We start from the raw sequence: 24,606 nt of genomic DNA, 5'->3' as shown, positions 1-24,606 counted from the left end.
GGAGAGAGGGAGGGAGGAAGAGAGGGAGGGAAATATACTCTTTTTTTTTTTTTTTTGGCCAGTCCTGGGCCTTGGACTCAGGGCCTGAGCACTGTCCCTGGCTTCTTCTTGCTCAAGGCTAGCACTCTGCCACTTGAGCCACAGCGCCACTTCTGACCGTTTTCTGTATATGTGGTGCTGGGGAATCGAACCCAGGGCCTCATGTATACGAGGCAGGCTCTCTTGCCACTAGGCCATATCCCCAGCCCGGGGAATATACTCTTTACCTAACTTAGATAACTATAATCCCTTTGTTGTCACCTTAATAATAACAATAAAAATTAAACATGCAAATATAAATCCAAATTTCTGAAAAATACTTGTTTCCCTTTTTTTTTGCCTGTCCTGGGGCTTGAACTCAGGGCCCGAGCACTGTCCCTGACCTCCTTTTGCTCAAGACTAGCATTCTACTACTTGAGCCACAGGCCACTTCTGGCTTTTTCTGTTTATGTGTTGCTGAGGAATCAAACCCAGGGCTTCATGCATGCTAGGCAAGCACTCTACCACTAAGCCACAGACCTTGAGCTTTCTTTTGCTCAAGGCTAGCGCTCTCTAGGACTTAAGCCACTGCTTCCTTTCCACCTTTTTTCTAAATGTTGGAGATAAGACTTCCACAGCCTTTCCAGCCTGGGCTATCTTTGAAATGGGATCCTCATATCTCAAGCCTTCTGAGTAGCTAAGATTAGGTACGAGCCACCAGTTGCCCAACTTAACTTTAAAAAAAAAATGGGGTTGGGGATATGGCCTAGTGGTAGACTAATCGTAGGCAGCCTGGCCCTTACCGGTATACCCTTTCTAACAGGATTTTACTCAAAAGACCTCATCATTGAAGCTATAAACCTGTCATACACTAACTCATGAGCCTTGACCATCACTCTAGTAGCAACATCCTTCACAGCTGTTTACAGCTCACGCATTATTTTCTTCGTACTATCAGGCCATCCACGATTCCTATCCACTAATTCTATCAACGAAAACAACCCAAACCTAATTAACCCTATTAAACGACTACTTCTAGGAAGTATCTTCGCCGGATTCTTACTCTCAAATCTTATTAACACACCAAGCACACAAACTATAACCATGCCTCTAATTATTAAACTTACAGCCCTATCGGTTACCCTACTAGGATTTGTTACTGCCATAGAACTAAACACGATAACATCATACCTAAAACTATATACCAAATCCTACCCATCTAATTTCTCTACCCTGTTAGGATTCTTCCCAACCACCACCCACCGATCAATTCCTAACTTAACCTTATTATTCAGCCAAAAAATAGCAACATCAATTATAGATTATATGTGGACTGAAAAGACCATGCCAAAGGCACTGGTCTCTATCAGTAAAAATGCCTCTAGTTCCACATCGAATCATCAAGGCATAATAAAATTTTATTTTTTATCATTTATCTTATCGGTTCTTCTCATACTGATTCTTATTCATTAGGCACCACGAGTAATCTCAATAATAAGATATACAGCCATAAATAAAGTTCAGCCACCCACAACCATAATTCAATTTCCATAGCTATAAATTGCCGCCGTACCTAGAGAATCCTCTCGCACTAGCAATACATCGTCTTCACCAAACGCTAGAATATTGTCTAAATTATGTAACCCAATTAAATCTTCTAAACCCTCAAAATGCAGTACTGTAATTACTAAAACTACCTCTAACAGAATTCCTGATAATAACAGAAATCATAGCCATAAGCTAGACCCCCAAGTCTCAGGATAATCATCGGTTGCTATAGCAGTTGTATAACCAAATACTACCAACATACCCCCTAAGTAAATTAAAAATACTATTAACCCAATATAAGAGCTTCCGCTTAAAACCAATAGACCACACCCCACAGCCCCACCAATAAGTAAACCAACCCCTGCAAAAATAGGTGAAGGTTTTACAGCTACCCCAATAAAACCTAAAACCATTAAAATTGTTGTTAAATAAAACAAGTTTGTCATAATTTTTACATGGACTAAAACCATGACCAATGACATGAAAAATCATCGTTGTCTATTCAACTATAAAAACCTCTAATGACAATCATACGAAAAACTCACCCCCTTATAAAAATAGTCAATCATGCCTTCATTGACCTACCCACACCTCCCAATATTTCAGGATGATGAAACTTCGGTTCACTTCTAGGGCTATGTCTCATTATCCAAATCCTAACCGGTCTATTTCTATCAATACACTACACCCCTGACACACTAACAGCATTTTCTTCCGTAGCCCACATCTGCCGGGACGTAAACTATGGCTGATTAATCCGATACATACATGCTAATGGGGCTTCACTATTCTTTATTTGCCTCTACTTTCATATTGGACGAGGCATCTACTACGGATCTTATATGTATAAAGAAACTTGAAACATTGGAATCGTATTACTTTTTCTAGTCATAGCTACAGCCTTCATAGGATATGTCTTACCATGAGGACAAATATCATTCTGAGGGGCCACAGTAATTACTAATTTACTATCCGCCATCCCCTATATCGGTTCAGACCTAGTAGAATGAATCTGAGGCGGTTTCTCAGTCGATAAAGCAACCCTCAACCGCTTCTTCGCATTTCACTTTATCCTCCCATTTATTATTGCCGCAATAGCCATAGTTCACCTCCTATTCCTTCACGAAACAGGATCCAACAACCCATTAGGAATTCCATCAGACTCAGACAAAATCCCATTCCACCCCTACTACTCGTACAAAGATCTATTAGGAGGTGCAGCTCTGCTAGCCTTCTTCTTTACTATTGTTTTATTCTTTCCAGACGCCCTAGGTGATCCAGACAATTACACCCCAGCAAACCCACTCAACACACCTCCCCATATCAAACCAGAATGATACTTTTTATTCGCCTACGCTATCCTCCGATCCATCCCCAATAAACTAGGTGGAGTAATTGCCCTAGTCCTATCAATTCTTGTCCTTGCCCTATTTCCCTTTCTCCATACATCCAACCAACGCAGCCTAACATTCCGACCCATCAGTCAAACATTATTCTGAATTCTAGTATCAGACCTATTTATCTTAACCTGAATCGGAGGGCAACCAGTCGAACCCCCATTCATCATTATTGGCCAAATCGCATCAATCTTATATTTTACCATTATCCTAATTCTTTTCCCTATCGCAGGAATAATCGAAAACAAAATACTTAAATGAAGACAGCTTTAACAGTATAACAGTTTACGTAGGTCTTGTAAACCTAAAATGAAGGGTCACCTTCTTAAAGCACTCAAGGAGAGAAAACTATCCTACCTCCAACCCCCAAAGCTGGTATTCTCACTTAAACTACTCCCTGTATTTGGGAGATTTAACGACCTCAAACTGCTATGACAGAATAAATTTTGAGCCCTAGAAACAAAACTTTTAAAAAATTCTAGTCTCTAGCTACTCTAACTAAAAATAGCCCCCCCCACCCCCCATACACGGGCAACAACAACATAGTAGCGCTTATACATTATTATGTATAATCCACATTAAATCACTTTCAACATGAATATTGTCCAGTACATAATATTAATGCTCGATAACAATAATCACATATCCCCATTAGTCCATTCAGTTTTATCAGTCCTTGAGTCCACGGATATCCCCGGCCCCACTTGGTCCCTTAATCTACCATCTCACGTGAAACCAGCAACCCGCCCACTAGTACTAATAATTCTCGCTCCGGGCCCATACAACTTGGGGGTCGCTATCCTGAAACTATATCTGACATCTGGTTCTTACCTCAGGGCCATAGCACTTAAAACTGCTCATACGTTCCCCTTAAATAAGACATCTCGATGGAGCCGGGCCTAATCAGCCCATGATCAACATAACTGTAGTCATGTACCCCTGGTATTTTTTTTTATTCGGTATGCTGTGATTCAGCTAAGCCGTCAAGGCATGGTCGCAGGCAATTCCCATGTAGCTGGACTTATTAACTAACATTCTACCTCCCCATAAACTATAAAGGACCATATTAATTAATGCTAGAAGACATACATGAAATAAATACCAAAATTTTACCCAAAAATTTTCAAACATAATCCCACTTCTGTTCTTAGGAGATTAACATTTTACTAACATCTATATGCCTAGTTATAACCATATATCACCACCAATATAGCCCTAATCTGAACTTACTAAAAACTTAGTTGGTACTAAACCTCCTAAGGCCCCGCAGGGGTTAATGTAGCTTATACATAAAGCAAGGCACTGAAAATGCCTAGAAGAATTTCCATAATTCCATAAACATAAAGGTTTGGTCCTGGCCTTTTTATTTGCTATCAGTAAAATTATACATGCAAATATCCGTAAACCGGTGAGTAAAACCCTAAAATTCTAAAAGAATTAAAGGAGTTTGGCCTTAAGCTCTCCCAACAGATCCTCGTTGATGCTCACAACGCCAAGTCTAACCACACCCCCACGGGAAACAGCAGTAATAAAATTTAAGCTATGAACGAAAGTTCGACTAAGTTATACTGATACAAGGGTTGGTAAACTTCGTGCCAGCCACCGCGGTCATACGAATGACCCTAGTGAATAAACCCCGGCGTAAAGAGTATAAGATTTATATCACAGTAAAGCTAAAATCAAGCTAATCTGTAAAAAGTCCTAGCTTGAATGAAAAACCACATCGAAAGAGACTTTATATAGTCATTATACGAAAGCTATAGCACAAACTGGGATTAGATACCCCACTATGTGTAGCCATAAACATAGATAGGTTTAAAACAAGCCTACCCGCCAGAGAACTACTGGCCACAGCTTAAAACTCAAAGGACTTGGCGGTGCTTTATATCCATCTAGAGGAGCCTGTTCTGTAATCGATAAACCCCGATATACCTTACCATTTCTTGCTAATACCGTCTATATACCGCCATCTTCAGCAAACCCTAAAAAGGCTTATAAGTAAGCCCAATAATAAAATATTAAAAAGTTAGGTCAAGGTGTAACTTATGAAATGGAATGAAATGGGCTACATTTTCTATATAAGAACATACGAAACCCTGTATGAAATCGACAGGATAAAGGAGGATTTAGTAGTAAACTAAAAATAGAGTGTTTAGTTGAATAGAGCAATGAAGCACGCACACACCGCCCGTCACCCTCTTCAAGATTTAAAAAGTCAAGTACATAACATGACACCACAATAATTTAGAAGAGATAAGTCGTAACAAGGTAAGTGTACTGGAAAGTGCACTTGGAACAATCAAAGTATAGCTTAAAAAAAGCATCTGACTTACACTCAGAAGACTTCAAAATAATTGGATACTTTGAACTATTACTAGCCGTAAACAACATAAATAAAATTATATTTATACAACTTATAAATCAAAACATTTACCCCTAGCTAGTATAGGAGATAGAAAACTCATTAACTAGAGCTATAGAGATAGTACCGCAAGGGAAAGATGAAAGATAAATTAAAGTAACAAAAAGCAAAGACATACCCTTGTACCTTTTGCATAATGAATTAACTAGAATAAACCTGACAAAGAGCATCTTAGCCAAGTACCCCGAAATCAGACGAGCTACCCTTGAATAGCCAATTAGAGCCAACTCGTCTATGTAGCAAAATAGTGAGAAAATTTAAAGGTAGCGGTGAAAAGCCTAACGAGCCTGATGATAGCTGGTTGCCCAGAAAAAGAATTTTAGTTCCACCTAAAACTTACTTATAATAAAACTAAATTTAACGTAAGTTTTATAGTTAATCTAAAGAGGTACAGCTCTTTAGAATAAGGATTCAACCTTAACTAGTGAATAATTAACTAACTGACCATAGTTGGCCTAAAAGCAGCCACCAATTGAGAAAGCGTTCAAGCTCAACATTACACAAATCCAAATATTCCTATAATATTTAACAAATTCCTAGGAAACAACTGGGCCAATTTAATTTCTATTAAATGTAATAATGTTAATATAAGTAATAAGAATATATTCTCCTGACATAAGTGTATATCCGATCGAATGAATCACTGATAATTAACATAAACAACCTAAAATCCACAAATCAATATGAAGCCCAATAAACTAATGTTAACCCAACACAGGTATGTCACCAGGAAAGATTAAAATATGTAAAAGGAACTCGGCAAGCAGGAGCCCCGCCTGTTTACCAAAAACATCACCTCTAGCATTACAAGTATTAGAGGCACCGCCTGCCCAGTGACTAAAGTTAAACGGCCGCGGTATCCTGACCGTGCAAAGGTAGCATAATCATTTGTTCCTTAATTAGGGACTTGTATGAATGGCATGACGAGGGCTCAACTGTCTCTTACATATGATCAATGAAATTGACCTTTCCGTGCAGAGGCGGAAATATAATAATAAGACGAGAAGACCCTATGGAGCTTAAATTAACTTTCTACCTAACAAAAATAAACCCCTAATGGACCAACCATAACAGGATAGAAACAAAATTTTGGTTGGGGTGACCTCGGAGAATAACCTATCCTCCGAAAGACTTTAACCTAGACCAACCAGTCAAAGTTACCCATGTCATATTTGATCCAGTTATTCTGATCAATGGACCAAGTTACCCTAGGGATAACAGCGCAATCCCATTAAAGAGTTCATATCGAAAATGGGGTTTACGACCTCGATGTTGGATCAGGACATCCCAATGGTGCAGCAGCTATTAAAGGTTCGTTTGTTCAACGATTAAAGTCCTACGTGATCTGAGTTCAGACCGGAGTAATCCAGGTCGGTTTCTATCTATTCAACATTTTTCCTAGTACGAAAGGACCAGAAAAATAGGGCCTACTTTCCACAAAGCGCCCTAATGCCTAACTAATGAGATTATCTTAATTAAATTAGCATGTATAAACACACTCCAAGATAAGGAGTTGTTAAGATGGCAGAGCAGGCAATTGCATAAGACTTAAAACTTTATTATCAGAGGTTCAACTCCTCTTCTTAACAACATGTTTATCCTTAACTTTCTTACATTCATCATTCCAATTCTACTAGCAATAGCCTTCCTCACCCTGTTAGAACGAAAAATCTTAGGCTATATACAACTACGAAAAGGACCAAACATTGTGGGTCCATACTTTTGCCTCCCACATAGTTAGGATTACAGTTATGTGCCCTGCTCCAAGGTTTTTTCTTTCCGGAGCCCCTCCTCCTCTTCCTCCCTCTTTCTTCTTCTTCCTCCTTCCTCCTCCCTCCTCCTCCCTCTTCTACTTCTGATTAATTGGAGATAAGAGACTTACAGATTTGTTGTGTGCCCTGGCTGGCTCCAAACCACAAGTCTCAGATCTCAGCTTTCTGCGTAGCTAGGATTATATGAGCCACTAGCACCGACCTCCATTTTTTTTTTTTTAACAAATCAAAAATGAAGTTATTATTGAAAAACTAACTGGACTGTTTTCTTCCTTACTTATTATCAAAGGATAGGACATAGTCTTTGAAGTTAAACATCCCAAATTCTCGTACCTTTTCCAATCTTTGTCAACTCACATAAATGTTCTGAATCTCATTTTCCTGGAGGTAATTATATCACAGGTAATACATATAAAGCACCTAGCACAGTTTTCTGGTCCTCATTAGGCAAGCAGTAGTGATCATTTTATTAATAGCTTTGATATAATGGTCACAGAACTCTCCTTATTAAATGTTGTTCTTTAGTCCTAAGGAGATCCAGGTCTAACAGTGGTAGCAGTGTTGTGAGTGTGTTTTTGGTTGTTGGTTGGTTGTAGTTTTTTGTTTTGTTTTTGCCAGTTTTAGGGCTTGAACTTAGGCCCTGAGTACTGTCCCTGATTTCTTTTTGCTCAAGGCTAGTTAGCACTCTGCCACTTGAGCCATAGTGCCACTTCTGGCCTTTTCTACATATGTGGTGCTGAGGATTTGAACCCAGGACTTCATGTATACAAGGCAAGGCAAGCACACTTGCCACTAGGCCATATTCCCAGTCCCCCCCCTTTTTTTAAAAATGAGAATGAAGATAGCTAGATATATTTTAGATTGCTTTTCTGCCTTTCCTTTTTATCTCTGTTTAGATAATAAACTTTCGGGGAGAGTCAACATTTCAATTTAAATGTTTACTTCTGAGCTTTATGTAGAATTGTGAGTTCAATAAATATTTGACTGGTTGAATGTGGATACCACAAAGAAACATGTTAATGTTATTTTCCTTGTGCTTGTTTAGAAAGAGTCTTAGACTATCTTACATCTGTGAACATTATAATACAGGACAGTGACCCAGTAAAAAAATTTATGTACCTATTATTAGTTTTCTTTTGACCTCACTGACAAATTACCATAAACCTTCAGGTCTGAAATGGGGTTCATTTGGGGGTAAAATCATTGTGTCTACAGGGCTACAGTCCTTTCTAAAGGTAAGGACTTGCTTTTTTCAGCTGCTATTGGATGCTCTCATTCCTTGGCTGTCACCTCTTGCCATCTAAAAAACTAGCAATGACATGTTGAATCTTTCCCATGTTGTATCACTCAGATACTCTTTTTGGCTCTTCCTATGAGGACTTGGTAATCACAATAACCCACCTTGATATACCAAGATAATCTTCCTGTCTTAAGTCAGTTAACCAGTAACTTACTTCCTTCCTTCCTTCCTTCCTTCCTTCCTTCCTTCCTTCCTTCCTTCCTTCCTTCCTTCCTTCCTTCCTTCCTTCCTTCCCCTTCCTACTCTGGCCCCTCCTGCCTCTCTCTCTCTCTCTCTCTCTCTCTCTCTCTCTCTCTCTCTCTCTCTCTCTCTCTCTGGCAGATATGTTGGGGAGTGGGGCTTGCTAGGTAGCCTAGGTTAGCTTCAAACTTAAAATCCTCTAATCTCTGCCTCCTAAGTGTTGGAATCATAAATGTGTGCTACCATACTTACCTGTTTAGTTTTCATTGTTTTACTTTGCATTTGTTTATTTATTGTTGCTAGTAACTGAGCTTGAACTCAGGGCATCATGCTCTTATGTAACTTGCTTGCTCTTGGCAGGTGCTCTGCCCCTTGGGCCACACTGTCAGTCTAGCATTTTTCTGTTTTTTTTTGAGATGGAGTCTTATTCTCTGCCTAAATCTGGCTTCAAACCTTAGTGTTCCAGGTCTCAACCTCCCAGGTAGCTAGGGTAGTAGACATGAGGCAATGGCTCTTGGATTTTTATTTTCATTTTTTTTTGTGGGTCAAACTCAGGGTCTCTGGGCTAGGAATGAGGCTTAATGGTAGAGTGCTTGCCTAGCATGCATGAAGCCCTGTGTTCAATTCCTCAGTATCACATACACAGAAAAGGCTGGAAGTGATGCTGTGTGGCTCAGGTGGTAGAGTGATGGCCTTGAGCAAAAGAAGTTCAGGAATAGTGCCCAAACCCTTGAGTTCAAGCCCTAGGACTGGCAATAAAAACAAAAAACTCAAAAAAACCAAAAATACCCCTCAGGGTTCCACACATGCCAGGCAAGTGATCTACCCCTAAACTACATCTGAGGCCCTCCTAGCCCTCCCTTTCTAACATAAGCCTAGCCTTCTAACATAACATTTGCAGGTTCTGGGGATTAGGATTAAGGTATGTCTTGGGACCCAGCAGTCATTATTACCATAATTTCCCTTTAGGGAACATTTTTCTAAGCACATCCCCATGTGTTACTATTATTAGTAAAGCTAAATTTCTTTTTATATAAAAATTCTAATATCCTTTCCACATTTTTTTTTGCTAGTCCTTGGGTTTGAACTCAGGGCCTGGGCACTGTCCTTGAGCTTCTTTTGCTCAAGGCTAGCACTCTACCACTTGAGCCACAGTGCCACTTCCAGCTTTTCTATTCATGTGGAGTTGAGGAATGGAACCCAGGGCTTCATGAATGCTATACAAGCACTCTACCACTAAGCCACATGGAATAAAAATTTTTAAATTTTATTTTATTATTATTATTAAGTAGTTGTATAGAGTGATTACAGTTCTATAAGTTAGATTAGGAGTACAGTGCTTCTTGACAATGTCACTGCTTCTTTCATTCAAGTTACATAGTTCATTTTTTTTACAAGTGTACATTGAATACAACGACTACATTTGTTCACCTTTCCTCCCTCCATTCCTATGTTCCTCCTCTTCCCCCCCCAAAAAAAATCATATTTCCACTTCCTGGTATTCATTTTGATAAACAGTGCTGTAGTTTTCAGAGGAGTTACACCTTTGGATTCCATAAGTATATCTTCCTTTAGTCAGTTTGTTTGTGCCCTGTATAATTTATCATACATAGTTGTACTTTAGATCTAGCTTGCACATATGAGAGAAAACATTTACCATTTGTCTCTGTGAGCCTAGCTTACTTCACTTAACATGATTTGTTCTAGGTTCATCCATTTAAAAATATGGACCGATTCCTGAATTTGTGTGTCTTCCTGTGCAGGAGCCATGCTAATCTTTGTATCATTCCTATTTTAGTATGTGTGTTGCTGAATCAAGAACAGAATAAGAATTTTAAATAACTTCAGCAAATATTTGCTGAGCACTAACTATAAGCAAGATAATATTTTACATGTATAGAGAAACATAACTATGTGGTATTTTAGTCCAGGTGGGATAACTACTGAAGTAAATAACTTAAAATCTCTTAAGGGGCTGGGAATATGGCCTAGTGGCAAGAGTGCTTGCCTCATATACATGAAGCCCTGGGTTCAATTCCCAAGCACCGCATATATAGAAAATGGCCAGAAGTGGTGCTGTGGCTCAAGTGGCAGAGTGCTAGCCTTGAGCAAAAAGAAGCCAGGGACAGCACTCAGGCCCTGAGTCCAAGGCCCAGGACTGGCAAAAAAAGAAAAAAAAAATCTCTTGACTTACAGGCTTATTTCTTATTGTTGTCCCCATTTAATGTAGGTTGAATAAGGGGGAAGGGGCACTCTTAATGAGCAGAAGGCCTCAGTTTCTTCTGTTCAATCCTCTAAATCACAGATAAAGGGAGAAAATGTGGAGACTAATGTTGAGGTTTTATTGGGTCAGGTTTAGAAATGACATAATCACTGCTTATATGCAGCTTGTCAGAACTTAGCGCTATGGTTATAACTAACACTGGGAAATAAGCGATTTGGTAACCCAGTAGATATCCTCTTCCCCCCTCAGGATTCCTGCCCTGGAGAACCTTCTAACTAAGAGAAAGAGTTAGACATAGATAAAATGAGGTAAAAGGCAGGGCCTGAGAGGTAAGTACTGAATTTGTAGAGAAGAGAAAAAAATTAATAATGATTGAAATAACCAAACCACTATTTGAAATCACATCTCTTAAGGAGAGATTATGTTAGTCAGTCTTGAAGAGCAATTAATGGTATTTAATGATTGGATATGTACCTGTGCCTGGCACATCATATCTTATATGAAATGCTTGCTTTTATCCTATTATCTGGAGCTGAGTCTTGTTAAGAATTGGTAGAGCTTAGAGAAATGGATTTCTGACAGAGACTTTTCCTAGCAGCAATATGGATAGGACATGTTTAGGAGTGGCAGGTTATATAACTTCAATACAGAGGATGAAGGTGGATGTAATTGGAGATAAGAGAGGCTTGAATCAGCTCACTGAGAACTCTGAATAATGTGTTAGGAATCTGGACTTTAATCAGATCCTATGTGATCTGCTACAAAAGCTTTTTGAGTAAATAACAGCTTAGTAAGGAAAAGATTGTGTCTTACTCATCTTTATATCCTTTTTATAACAATATGGAGTAACCCACTGTCTGAGTAAGGGCTCTGCCAGTTTCTTTATTAGTGTGATTGAGATAATAAAAGTACTACTTAAAGCTGGGCATGCGTGGGTGGCTCATGCCTATAATCCTAGCTACTCAGGAGGTTGAGATCTAAGGATTGAGGTTCCAAGCCAGCCCAGACAGAAAAGTCTCTGTGAGACTCTTATCTCTAATAAACTGCTTAAAAAAAACAAACAAAAAAACATAAGTTCAATTTTCAACTCTGCCACTCACAAGCCATAGGACTCTGAGTAAGTCATTTAACCTCTCTGAGCCTTGGTTCCCTCATGGAGACCTACCTATGAAAGGATTCTTTAGGAAGAAGCAGATGACTTATGAAAGCTCCAAAACACTGTGAAGGCTTCAATTGTGTCAGTTTGTCCATCCTTAAATTCCAATCCTGGTACAGACTATGCCTTCAATTGAATGAATATATAGGTATCTGACAGACTGCAGCTATCTATTCTTTTTGTCCAGAAAAATGTTCCATAAGAGCTGTGGCTGGTTAGTGGCAAGAGTGCTTACCTCCTACACATGAAGCTCTAGGTTCGATTCCCCAGTACCACATATACAGAAAATGGCCAGAAGTGGCGCTGTGGCTCAAGTGGCAGAGTGCTAGCCTTGAGCAAAAAGAAGCTAGGGACAGTGCTCAGACCCTGAGTCCAAGGCCCAGGACTGGCCAAAAAAAAAAAAAAAAAAGAGGCTCAGGGGCAACATTCAGGACCTGAACCACCCCCCCCCCCAAAAAAAAAAAAGAAAAAGTACTACTCCATTGGGTTATTTTGAGAATTAAAAGATTTAATATAATGTAAAGGGTTAGGACAATGACTACATGGTAAGTATTGTTAGGAGTTAGATGTTATTGTCATCATTATCGTCACTACTAGTGCCCCTCACACATTTGGTGCTCGAAATTCTGTGAATGATCACAACTGTTCTTAATTTACCCATGAAATGCTAATACTGTCATATTCTAGGCAGAGAATGAAAAATACGATCTTGCTGTTAAAAACTTATGATTGAGTGTTCACTTTGATACAGAATAGGTAAGCATGGTCCCTGTGCAAAGATGACATGAAAATTCATGGAATGTTCAATATTTAAGAGGAGGATAAGCAACAGCAGCCAGCAATGGGTTAAGCTGGACTTGGTGGGGCACTGAGGAGACCAAGGCACAAGGTTTGTAGCCTGGCCAGCTTGGTCTACAAAATGTGTTCCAGACTAGCCTGTCTCTCCTCTCTCTCATCCCCTAAAGCTCGTTTAGTGGAAAAGATATAAGGCATGTGATAAAAACATAGTTTAAAGGTGAGAAATGAGGTATAGTTCAGAGATATAGTGCTCGCCTAGAAGGTGCAAGGTCTCAGGATGGATAGATAGATGGATAGATGGATGGATGGATGGTTGGATGGATGGATGGATGAATAGATGGTTGGTTGGATGGGTGGATGGATGGATGGTTGGGTGGTTGGATGGATGGATGGATGGTTGGGTGGATGGATGGATGGATGATTGGGTGGTTGGATGGATGGTTGGTTGGATGGATGGATGGATGAATAGAAATGATGCTGATGCTGTAGAAAAGTGGTGTAGATGGAGTGCCTTAGTAATTGAGTAGTTGATAAATCACTTCTTGAAGGAAACATTTGATTTGTGGAGGAAAGTATTTGAATGGGGCTTTGAGGATAGGTAGAATCTTATGTAGAAATGAGGATAGATGCACTCAAGGCAGGAAGGGCCCGAGTCAAAAAAAAAAAAAAGGTTTGGAAAAGAAAGGTTCTCCATGGAGAACTTTAAAAAATCATAGTATCTGGTCAAAGTGTAGTTTACTGGTAATACCAGATTTGAGTCTCACATTGGCCTTACTAACTTTATAGCAGTAGTGAGCTATCTTTTTTCTAGAAGGATCCTTGCTACTCAATGTCTGGTCCATGGACCAAGCAGCATCAGCATCACATGAGACCTTATTAGAAATTCAGACTCGTAGGCCCTACCTTGATATACAGAATTTAACAAGTACCCTTCTTGATATATTTTCAATTGAAATTTGGGAAGCAAGCTATGTACTTTGGTGAGTGCCTGTAGTCCCTGGCTGCCAAAATTGCCTCTAAAATATAAATATTGGGAAGCACTAATCTAAAATACAAATAATATGAAACTGAAAATAGCAAAGTTGAGTAGTAGGGCTGGGAATGTGGCCTTAGTGGTAGAGTGCTTGCCTAGCATGCACAAAGCCCTGGGTTCAATTTCTTACCACCACATAAACAGAAAAAGCCAGAAGTGGCACTGTGGCTCAAGAGATAGAGTGCTAGCCTTGAGCAAAAAGAAGCCAGGGACAGTGTTCAGGCCCTGAGTCCAAGTCCCAGGACTGGCAAAAAAAAGAATAATTTAGAATGTAGTTTAAAAATATTCCCTCCTTCTTTCCCTCCCTTTTTCCCTCCCTGTTTAGGCCAAGTTAGGGTACTAGAATTAAAGGTGTGTGCCACCATGTCTGGCTAGAATAGTGTAGTTTTCTTATCTCGTATTTCAGATAAGGAAATTGAGATTTATAAAGATTAGATAGCGTGTTTAATGTCTTCTTGATGGAAATGGTTATGCCCCATGCTGTACTGTAAGAGTCAGCAAGATTTTTCTGTAAAGAGTTAGAAAGTAAATACTTTAGTCCTTGAAAGCCATGCAGTGTGTATAATGAATGACTTCAGCAATGCTGTTGTTACAACAAGACAGCCATAGATCATACCAATCAAACTTGGTTTATAAAGCAGGGGTTAACAACCCTGCTAGTGCTGTCTCAGTGAGAGCCATGCCTTCTGCCTTCAGAGCCCTTTTCACTACTCCACTATTTTGCTTTCTATCTTGTCCCTAGCCAGAGATAATTTTCATCTAGTCATCAGAGCCAGCCCCTGTTTACAGTACCACCTAGATATTTCCTCAGTTTCCTTCCTTAGGTTTCCACCAAGTCTCTGGGGCAACTTATAGGAAACTAGCAGTCCAGAAATCATCACTTGGAGATATTCTGCAGTTACCATATTAGTTGAAATGTGGAAGCAGCATGTCCAAAAAACTCTGCTGTAATCGTACAGTTAGCCAGTTATGTTCCTCTCTCAGTTCTTTTTTCATTCAGCAATCATTTACAGGATTTGCCAGCTATTTACTCGATGCTGTTAGGTGTGGTGAGCACATGGAAGAGTGTGTAGGGCCTGGACTCTGCCTGCATGGTTATTTATGGTCCCTCCCAGCAGTTACTGCTGTGCTTTGCACTTGTAGCCAGTTCCTTCCCTTCCCTGTTCTTTGCTCTTCTAAGGTAAAAATAGACTAAGGCAAAAAATAGACTTCTTGACAACCCAAACCCCTGTTGTTTTATACCAACTACCTTCTAGCTTGAGGACCACCTTCTCCTATTTCTGTTTTGTTTTTTTAGCAGTACTGAGGTTTGAACTCAGGGCCTTGTACTTGATGGCTGGTATACTGCCACTTGAGCCAGACCTCTAATGCTTTTTCTTTTGTTATTCTTTGTTTTCTTTTATTTTTTTGGGGGGGGCGGAGGGTGCCAGTCCTAGGGCCTGGGTGCTGTCCCTGAACTTTTGTGCTCAAAGCTGGCACTCTCCCACTTGAGCCACAGCTCCACTTCTGGCCTTTTGGTGATGAATTTGAGTTAAGAGTCTCATGGACTTTCCTGCCCAGGCTGGCTTCAAACTGTGATCCTCAGATCTCAACTCTTGAGGAGCTAGGATTAGAGGCATGAGCCACTGGTGCCCCAGCTGCTTTTGTTATTTTTCAGTGTCTCATATTTATGTCTGGACTGACCTGGACTGTGACCCTAATACTTATACTTCCTATATATTGGGGTGAAAAGGGTGTACCACCACACACACAGGTTTTTTTCCCCCCTGGTTGAGATGAAGTCTTGAAGTTTTTGTTCAGGCTAGCCTCAAACAGCGATTCTTCTGATTTCTACCTTCCTAAGTAGCTAGGATCATAGATGTGAGCAACTATGCCTCACCTCTTTTCCTTCTTTATGGTTATCAGCAGTCAAAATCAATAATTCATGGTTCTTATGTAAAATGAATACATATATATGTAGATGTAATCAGTTGGGTGAAAACCACTTCAGACTTAATAAAGGTTGCCAGATGCTAGTGTCTCACTCCTGTAATACTGCCTACTCAGGAGGCTAAGATCTGAGAATCTCAGTGCAAAGCTAGCCTGGGCATAAAGCTCTTGTCTTCAATTAACTACCAAAAAAAAAAAAAAAAAAGAAAGAAAGAAAGCAGCTTGAGCTTTGGCTCAAGTAATAGAGTGCACAAAAGCTAATGAACAGTACCCAGGCCCTGAATTCAAGCCCCAGGACCAGCATGTGCTCACATGCACATGTGCACACACATGTAAAAGTCACGGGGCTGGGAATGTGGCCTAGTGGTAGAGTGCTTGCCTAGCATGCATGGAGCCCTGGGTTGGATTCCTTGGCACCACATAAACAGAAAAAGCCGAAAGTGGCGCTGTGGCTCAAGAGGTAGTACGCTAGCGTTGAGCAAGAAGCCAAGGGACAGTGCTGAAGCCCTGAGTCCAAGCCCCAGGACTGGCCAAAAAAAAAAAAAAAAAAAAAAAAAAAAATCAACCCAGCCCCTTGTCTTATGTATTATTAATGCTTTGGGACGTTTTCTTTTTTTCTTCCTGTGTGTGGGTGTTTTGTTTTTTTTCCTTGAAGTGTTGGTCCTGGGTCTTTAACTGAAGGCCTGGGTGCTGTTCCTGAGCTGCTTTTTGCTCAGCGCTAGCATTTTACCACTTGAGCCACACCTTCATTTCTTTTTTGCTGGTTAATTGGAGATGAGAGTCTCACAAACTTTGAACTGCAGTCCTCAGTGCTCAGCCTCCTGAGTAGCTAAGATTACAGGTGTGAGCAATCAGTACCCAGCTTGGACATTTTCTATGAATATATAAATATGTTTCTTCCACAAATGGAATGTTTCCTTTAACACTATATTTTAGTTAGTTTCCTATATCAATATATAAATAGCTTCATTCTCTGTTACAGCTATATTGCATTCCGATCTATGAGTATACTATATATAAATAGTCTTGTTGATGAATATGTAGATTTATTACACTTGAAATAGATGTCCTTTGTTAGCCTTTTTGTGTTGCTATAGCAATCTTTTAGAGTGAGTAACTTGTAAATAGAAATTTACTGCTCATAGTTTGGAGGCTGGAATGCCCAAGATTGGTACCTGGTCGGAGCTTTCTGCTTCATAGTTCCTCATTGTTGTGTCTTCACATTATAGGAGGAGTAATGCTCCCATCATCCTCATTTATAAGGGCTTGGATGTCATTCAGGAGGCAGATTCCTTTGACCTAATTGCTGCCCAAAGGCCTCACCTTTGAATGCTATCATACTGGGGACTAAGTTTCAACATGGGAATTGGGATGAGAAACACAAATATTCAGACAAAAGCTTTACAAATACTTTACTCACCAGAATCAAGTATATTTGTAAGATAAATTCCGAAAAGCAGAACTATTAGAGCAATTGAAAATTTTGCTATATATTATCACATCCCTTTGAAAAAATTCTGACAAGAATGTAGCACTGACATAACTTTATGGTTCTGTTTGGCTACTTTTTAAAATTATATATTTGGCAGTAGCAAGGTTTGAACTTAGGATTTTGCACTTGCTAGGCAAATGCTCTTACCATTTGAGTTATGCTTTCAGCCCTTAAATTATGTATTTGGAAGAGTTCTTTGTATGTTAAAGAACTAAGTTCTTTGTCATCCCCTAAAGCTTTTTGGCAGTTTTTTTCTTTTATACCAGTCCTATAGGACTTGAACCCAGGTCCTGGGTACTGTCCTTGAGCCTTTTTGCTCAAGACTAGCATTCTACCACTTGAGCCACAGCTCCACTTTCAGGTTTTTTTTTTTTTCCTGCCTAGGCTTGTTTCGAGCCATGATCCTCAGATCTCAGCCTCCTGAGTAGCTAGGATTATAGGCATCTTTTTTTTTTTTTTTGCCAGTCCTGGGGCTTGGACTCAGGGCCTGAGCACTGTCCCTGGCTTCTTTTTGCTCAAGGCTAGCACTCTGCCACTTGAGCCACAGCGCCACTTCTGGCCATTTTCTGTATATGTGGTTCTGGGGAATTGAACCCAGGGCCTCATGTATACGAGGCAAGCACTCTTGCCACTAGGCCATATCCCCAGCCCCTATAGGCATCTTATCAGCGTACTTTGTAAATGGAGAAACAGACCCAAAAGAGGCTAGTGACATTTTTTCTTTCCTCTTCCTCTGTCTTTCTCCTCCTTCTCTTTTTGTCCTCTTCTTCCTTGTGGCGATCTTCCTCCTCTATCATTTATTTTTTATTTTTTGGTGAGTATGTAGTAAGCTGGTAGGAGGGCTGAAAATAGCATCAGTGTCCTTACTTCCAGCTTTTCCCTGTCTCAGACTGTTTGCGAAGCTCCTGTTTCTTTCCACCATGCATCACTGCTTCTCATCACTAAGTGTGGCTCCAAGCAGGCACTTTTTGGTAAGCTTACAAATTTGCAAGTCCAGCATCTTATTGAAGGAGCTATAGGATCATACAGGTCCCAAGGGACTTCATAAGTACTGTGTTATTTCTAACACTTGAGTTACTAGTTAGTTCTCTATGGAATTTATATTCATGTCATTTTCATGTTACTAAAACAAATCTTTTGTTTTTCAGGTTCATGGGTGTGTGTGTACATCAAGGACAATTGCATGCACTTACAGAGGTAAGACTTCAATAAGTATGTTGAGTTACTTCTTTATGTGAATTTTAGCATTTATGATTTCATAAGGTTATTTATGCGTGTAATAAAATATATTTATGTCTGCACAAAAATGGCAGTATTAGGGAGGACATAACAAGTTTGACAAGAAATGTACTTACTACCTTACATACATGATTGTAGCCCCTCTGTACATTACCTTAACAATAAAAGTTAAAATAAAAAAATGGCAGTGTTAACATGCTTTGCTTTTCTATTATATTGGGACAATCTCTTGCTCTCTCTCTCTCTCTCTCTCTCTCTCTCTCTCTCTCTCTCTCTCTCTCTCTCTCTCTCTCTTTTTCTCTCTCTCATAGCTGTCCCAGAGTTTGAACTTAAGGCCTTGCACTTCACTTGAGCCATACCTGCAGCCCTTTTTGCTTTAGTTATGTTTTAGATGCAATCTTCCAATTTTTGCCAGGGCCAGTCTCAAACCATTATTCTCCTTTCTATGCCTCCCATGTGGGAGGGATTTCAGGCATGAACCACCATGCTGTTTTGTTGAGTTGTCTGTGTTGTTGAGTTGTAGTCTCACTGACTCTTTGTGTGAGCTGGGCTTGCTGACATGAGCCACTAAGCCCAGTTCTCCTGTCCTCGTCCCCCTGCCCCCCGATTTTCAGTACTGAGGAATAAATTCTGGCCTTGTGGATGCTAGGAAAGTGCAATGGCTGTAGCTTAATTATCTTATGACTCATCATATTTCTACATATAGATGAGTGTTCTAAGAATATGAGTGTTCAAGTATTAAATTGGTCCTTGCTCCCTAGAAGGCTCTTTTCTATCAAGGGATAGCATCAACTGACTGCAGACTCTTTCCTGGAAACAAATTTCCAGACCAGCTGGGAAATGTTTCATATCTTGGTCTAAGAATTCCACTTACTGCTCCGTTTTCTAGATTGTTCTCATTTCTTTTGGAATCAGCCATTCTCATTCCATGTCTAGCCTCTGTTAGGCAAATAAATATATGGTTGTCATTATTCATCTTCTGAGAATTAGAGAACTCTCTCTACCACAAAGCTTCCCCAATTCTGGTACTCAGTGTGAGCTTGAGAATATGAGTGCTTTTCTGAAATCCATTCCTGGAATCTACTAGGTAATAGGTCTAGGTAGGTCTTATTTGTATTTGTTTTGCCCAGAGCCACACTCCAGCTCTATATTCTTTGTTTTGTTTTGATTTAAGACAATATTCTCTCTGGATAGTCTAGTTGGCCTAAACTCAAGATCCTCCTGCTTCAAGATCCTCCCAAGTGCTGGGATTACAGGTGTGCCTTACCACAGCCCCACAACTCTATCTTTTTTTGTGAGTGTGTTGGTCTTGGAACTGGAACTCAGGGCCTGGGAGTTGTCCCTGGCTTCTTTTTTGCTCAAGGCTAGCACTCTTCCACTTGAGCCACAGCGCCACTTCTGGCCATTTTCCATATATGTGGTGCTGAGGAATCGAACCCAGGGCTTCATGTATACGAGGCAAGCACTCTTGCCATATTCCCAGCCCCTACAACTGTATTCTTTTTTTGTGTGAGTATTGGTTCTGGAACTGGAACTTAGGGCCTGGGTGCTGTCCCTGAGCTTTTTTCCTCAAAGCTCTGCCACTTGAGCCACAATTCCATTTCTGGCTTTTTTTTTTTTTTTGGTCTGTTCTTGTTGATGTTGATTAGTTGAAGATAAGAGCCTCATAGACTCTCCTGCCCAGGCTGGCTTTGAATTACAATCCTCAGGGGCTGGGGATATGGCCTAGTGGCAAGAGTGCTTGCCTCGTATACATGAGGCCCTGGGTTCAATTCCCCAGCACCGCATATACAGAAAACAGCCAGAAGCGGCGCTGTGGCTCAAGTGGCAGAGTGCTAGCCTTAAGCAAAAAGAAGCCAGGGACGGTGCTCAGGCCCTGAGTCCAAGCCCCAGGACTGGCAAAAAAAAAAAAAAAAAAAAAAAAAAGAATTACAATCCTCAGATCTCAGCCTCCTGAATAGGATTACAGGCATGAGCCACTGGTACTCGACTTAGTATTTATTGTTTTATGGTGAGTCCTTGTGCTTCATTCTCATTCTGTCTCTTTCTCTTTTCTCCATTACTGAAACATAGCATGTAGAATGTGTGTAGTTGTGTCCTGCCTCTTATAGGAAAGACCTAGAAAAGCAATGTGAGGCAGTTAGAGCCTGGTTTCTGGTCTTGGTTGCATATCAAATCTCTTTGTGCCTTCAGTGTCTTCATCTGTTGAGGAGAATAATAATAGTGTGTGCTGCATTGAGTGGAGGGAGAAAGAGGTGCAGGGCCTAAGCCCTAGAGTATTTTACTGTTAGGGTGTAGAGGGAATGAGGTATAATGATACATAGCTCTAATCTTAGCACTCAGGAGGCTGAAGCCAGAGGATCACAAGTTCAAGGCCAACTAGGACTACATAGTGAGTTCCAGGCTGGCTGAGTCTATAAGCAAGGCACTGTCTCACAAAACTACTACTACTAATAGTAACAAGAAGAATGATAAGAATAAAAATCTAGCCAGGTGCCAGTGGCTCATGCCTGTAATCCTAACTAAGCAGGAGGCTGAGCTCTGAGGATCTCAGTTCAAAGCCAGGCTAGGCAGCAAAATCTGTGAGACTATTATCTCCAATTAAGCACCAGAAAACAGAAATGTGGGGCTGGGAATATGGCCTAGTGGTAAAGTGCTCATCTCATATACATGAAGCCCTGGGTTCAATTCCTCAGCACACATAAACAGAAAGAGCCAGAAGTGGCGCTGTGGTTCAAGTGGTAGAGTGCTAGCCTTGAGCAAAAAGAAGCCAGAGACAGTGCTCAGGCCCTGAGTTTAAGCCCCAGTACTGGCAAAAAACCCAAAAACAAATAAAAGGAAAACAAATGGAGCTGTGGCTCAAAGTGGTAGAGTGCTAGTCTTGAGCGCAAAAGCTCAGGGACAGTGCCCAGACCCTGAGTTCAAGCCCCACAACTGACCAAAATAAAATAAAATAAAATAAAAAATTATAGGAAGGGAGATGGGAATGTGGCTTAGCGGTAGAGTGCTTGCCTAGTATGCATGAAGCCCTGGGTTCGATTTCTCAGCACCACACAGAAAGGAACAGCCAAAAGTGGCCCTGTAGCTCAAGTAGAATGCTAACCTTGAGCGCAAAACAACAACAACAACAACAACAACAACAACAACAACAACAACAAAGAAAATTCTAGGAAGATGTACAGACCTGAGGAGTGGAGAATGAGGGGGGAAGAAAACCAGGTGAGCATGTTGGTCTGGAATGGAAAGGAGGAGTTTCAGAAGGAGGGAGTAATTAAATGTGACAAATGCTGTGGAAAGATGAATGAGCTCAGAAAGATACGGTGAGTATTAATAATAAAATGCTTCTTTACATAGTGCCTGACATATAGCAATTGCTTAACATGTAGGAACTCTTACAGCTTTTATTAATAATGACTAGTGTCTCCTTTGAACTCTTGATTTATGCTGCTGTTAAGGCCATTACATTTTTACAAAGCTTTTACCAAATTATAACAAAATATACATATACAAAACATATAGGGCACTAATTTTTTTCATCCATATTTAGCACTCTAGATCAAGAAAAAAATTGATTTCTATTTCTGTTCTCAGAAGTGTGTACAACTAATAATAATATTCATTTTCCACCTCTTCCTCTTCTTCCTCCCCCCCCCCCCCCGCCTTCTTTCTCCTCTTCCTCCTGTTTTCTTTTTTTTTTTGGCCAGTCCTGGGGCTTGGACTCAGGGCCTGAGCACTGACCCTGGCTTCTTTTTGCCCAAGGCTAGCACTCTGCCACTTGAGCCACAGCGCCACTTCTGGCCGTTTTCTGTATATGTGGTGCTGGGGAATTGAACCCAGGGCCTCATGTATACCAGGCAAGCACTCTTGCCACTAGGCCATATCCCCAGTCCCTCCTCCTGTTTTCTTTTCTTTCTTTCTTTTTTTTTTTTTGCCAGTCCTGGGGCTTGAACTCAGAGCCTGGGCACTGTCCCTTGACCTTCTTTTGCTCAAGGCTAGCGCTCTATCACTTGAGCCACAGCACCACTTCCAGCTTTTTTTGTTTATGTGGTACTGAGGAATCAAACCCAGGGCTTCATGCATGCTAGGCAAGCTACTCTACCACTAAGCCACACTCCCAGCCTTCCTCTTCTTTTCTTCTTCCTCCTCCTCCTCCTCCTCCCCCTCCTCTCCCCTCCTCCTCCTCCCCCTCCTCCCCCTCCTCCCCCTCCTCCCCCTCCTCCTGTTTCTTTTTTTTTTTTGCCAGTCCTGGGGTTTGGACTCAGGGCCTGAACACTGTCCCTGGCTTCTTTTTGCTCAAGGCTAGCCCTCTACCACTTCTGGCTTTTTCTGTTTATATAGTGCTGAGGAATTGAACCTAGGGCTTCATGCATGCTAGGCAAGCACTCTACCACTAAGCCACCTTCCCAGCTGATAGTGAGCTTTTTTTTTTTTTTTTATCCTGTCCAGGGGCTTGAACTTAGAGCCTGGACACTGTTTCTGAGCTTCTTTTGCTCAAGACTAATGCTCTACCACTTGAGCCACAGTGCTACTTCTGGCATTTTCTGTTTTTATGGTACTGAGAAATCAAATCCAGGGCTTCATGCATGCTAGGCAAGCGCTCTACCACTAAGCCAGATTCCCAGCTCCTCTCACATTCTGTAGGTTGTCTTATTTAGCTTATTAGCTATGTTCTTTGCTTTGCAGAAACTTTTGGTGGCTCATGCCTGTAATCCTACTCAGGAGTCTAAGGTCTGAAGATCATGGCTCAAAGCCACCACAGGCAAGAAGGTCTGTGAAACTCTTTTAATTTTATTATTATTTATTTTTGCTGGTCCTTAGGCCTAGGGCACTGTCCCTGAGCTTCTTTTGCTCAAGGCTAGCACTCTACCATTTGAGCCACAGTGCCACTTCTGGCTTTTTTTTTTCTTCTGTTTATGTGGTACTAAGGTATCAAACCCAGGGCTTGATGCATGCTAGGCAAACACTCTACCACTAAGCCACATTCCCAGCCCCTCTGCAAAACTCTTATTCCCAGTTAACCACCAAAAATGTGGGAAGTAGAGGTGTGGCTCAAGTAATAGAGTACCAACTTTGAATGAAAGAACTGAAGGATAACATCCAGCCCCTGATTTCAAGCCCTAGTATTGGCATCCTCCCAAAAAGAAAGCAAATAGACAAGACATAATTAATAAAGAAAAGGAGAAAGGTCAGACAAAGGAATAGAAAACCATCATTTGTAGAAAAGCTAAGTGCTTTACTAATACAGCTTATTAATTTAAATTAATTTTGGAGATTATCAATTCATTTAGTAAACATTTATTGGGCAGTTACCTGTGCCAAGTACTACAGAATGATTTAGGCAATTATTCAGTCACCTTTTTAGAACAGATTATTGTTTGAAGTTCATTTAAACTGACCCTTGACATGTTAACTGTTTAATAATTATTTGTAGAGTAGGAAACAGATACAAGCAACTGCTATAGGAAGGTGAAATATGCTAAAATGAGCATGTAAGAAGATAAATGCTTGTAAGTCATTTTGGCAATCACTGACCTAAGAAATTACTACCTAAGCATCCAGTACAACACAAATCAAAGAAAGCATAGAAAATGCAAGTCTGAGTATAGTGTGACATGCTTATAATCCCAGCACTCAGAGGCTGAAGTAGGAGGATGGGCTACATACAAGATAATGCTTTAAAAAAAAAAGAAGAAGAAAGAAAAAAGAAAGCAAGTGCAGTCAGTAATTATGTCTAAGGGGCAATAGTGCAGAAATGCTTGTGAGACGTGTAAATGTATGAGAAATACTTTGAAAGACCACCCTCCTTCCATAGTCCTATTCATACAGATTCCAAAGAAGACACAGCTCTCAAGAACAAACAAACATTCATTTTTTTGTGAACAATGTCATTTATTAAGAAAGATACAGGGCTGGGAATATAGCCTAGTGACAAGAATGCTTGCCTCTTATACATAAAGCCCTGGGTTCAATTCCTCAGCACCACATATATAGAAAACAGCCAGAAGTGGCACTGTGGCTCAAGTGGCAGAGTGCTAGCCTTGAGCAAAAAGAAGCCAGGGACAGTGCTCAGGCCCTGAGTCCAAGGCCCAGGACTGGCA

At 40.5% G+C, this 24,606-nt stretch overlaps 1 protein-coding gene and 1 non-coding gene across 3 annotated transcripts in view; one reads left to right on the top strand and one right to left on the bottom strand.

The window, feature by feature from the left end:
• Tesk2 (testis associated actin remodelling kinase 2) overlaps positions 1-24,606 on the top strand; it is a 114,047-nt gene that overhangs the window by 56,441 nt on the left and 33,000 nt on the right. For both annotated transcript variants that reach the window (XM_048351175.1, XM_048351174.1), the window contains exon 4: positions 18,418-18,466. In XM_048351175.1, the coding sequence (XP_048207132.1) occupies positions 18,418-18,466 (49 nt within the window). The remainder of the gene's footprint in view (positions 1-18,417; positions 18,467-24,606) is intronic.
• On the bottom strand, positions 10,357-10,461 carry LOC125355768. Its single transcript, XR_007211705.1, has one exon. It is a non-coding gene; the product is annotated as a U6 spliceosomal RNA (small nuclear RNA).

This window comes from Perognathus longimembris, chromosome 7, assembly GCF_023159225.1.
Source record: "Perognathus longimembris pacificus isolate PPM17 chromosome 7, ASM2315922v1, whole genome shotgun sequence".
NCBI lineage: Eukaryota > Metazoa > Chordata > Mammalia > Rodentia > Heteromyidae > Perognathus > Perognathus longimembris.
This window is presented reverse-complemented; position numbering and strand designations above follow the sequence as displayed.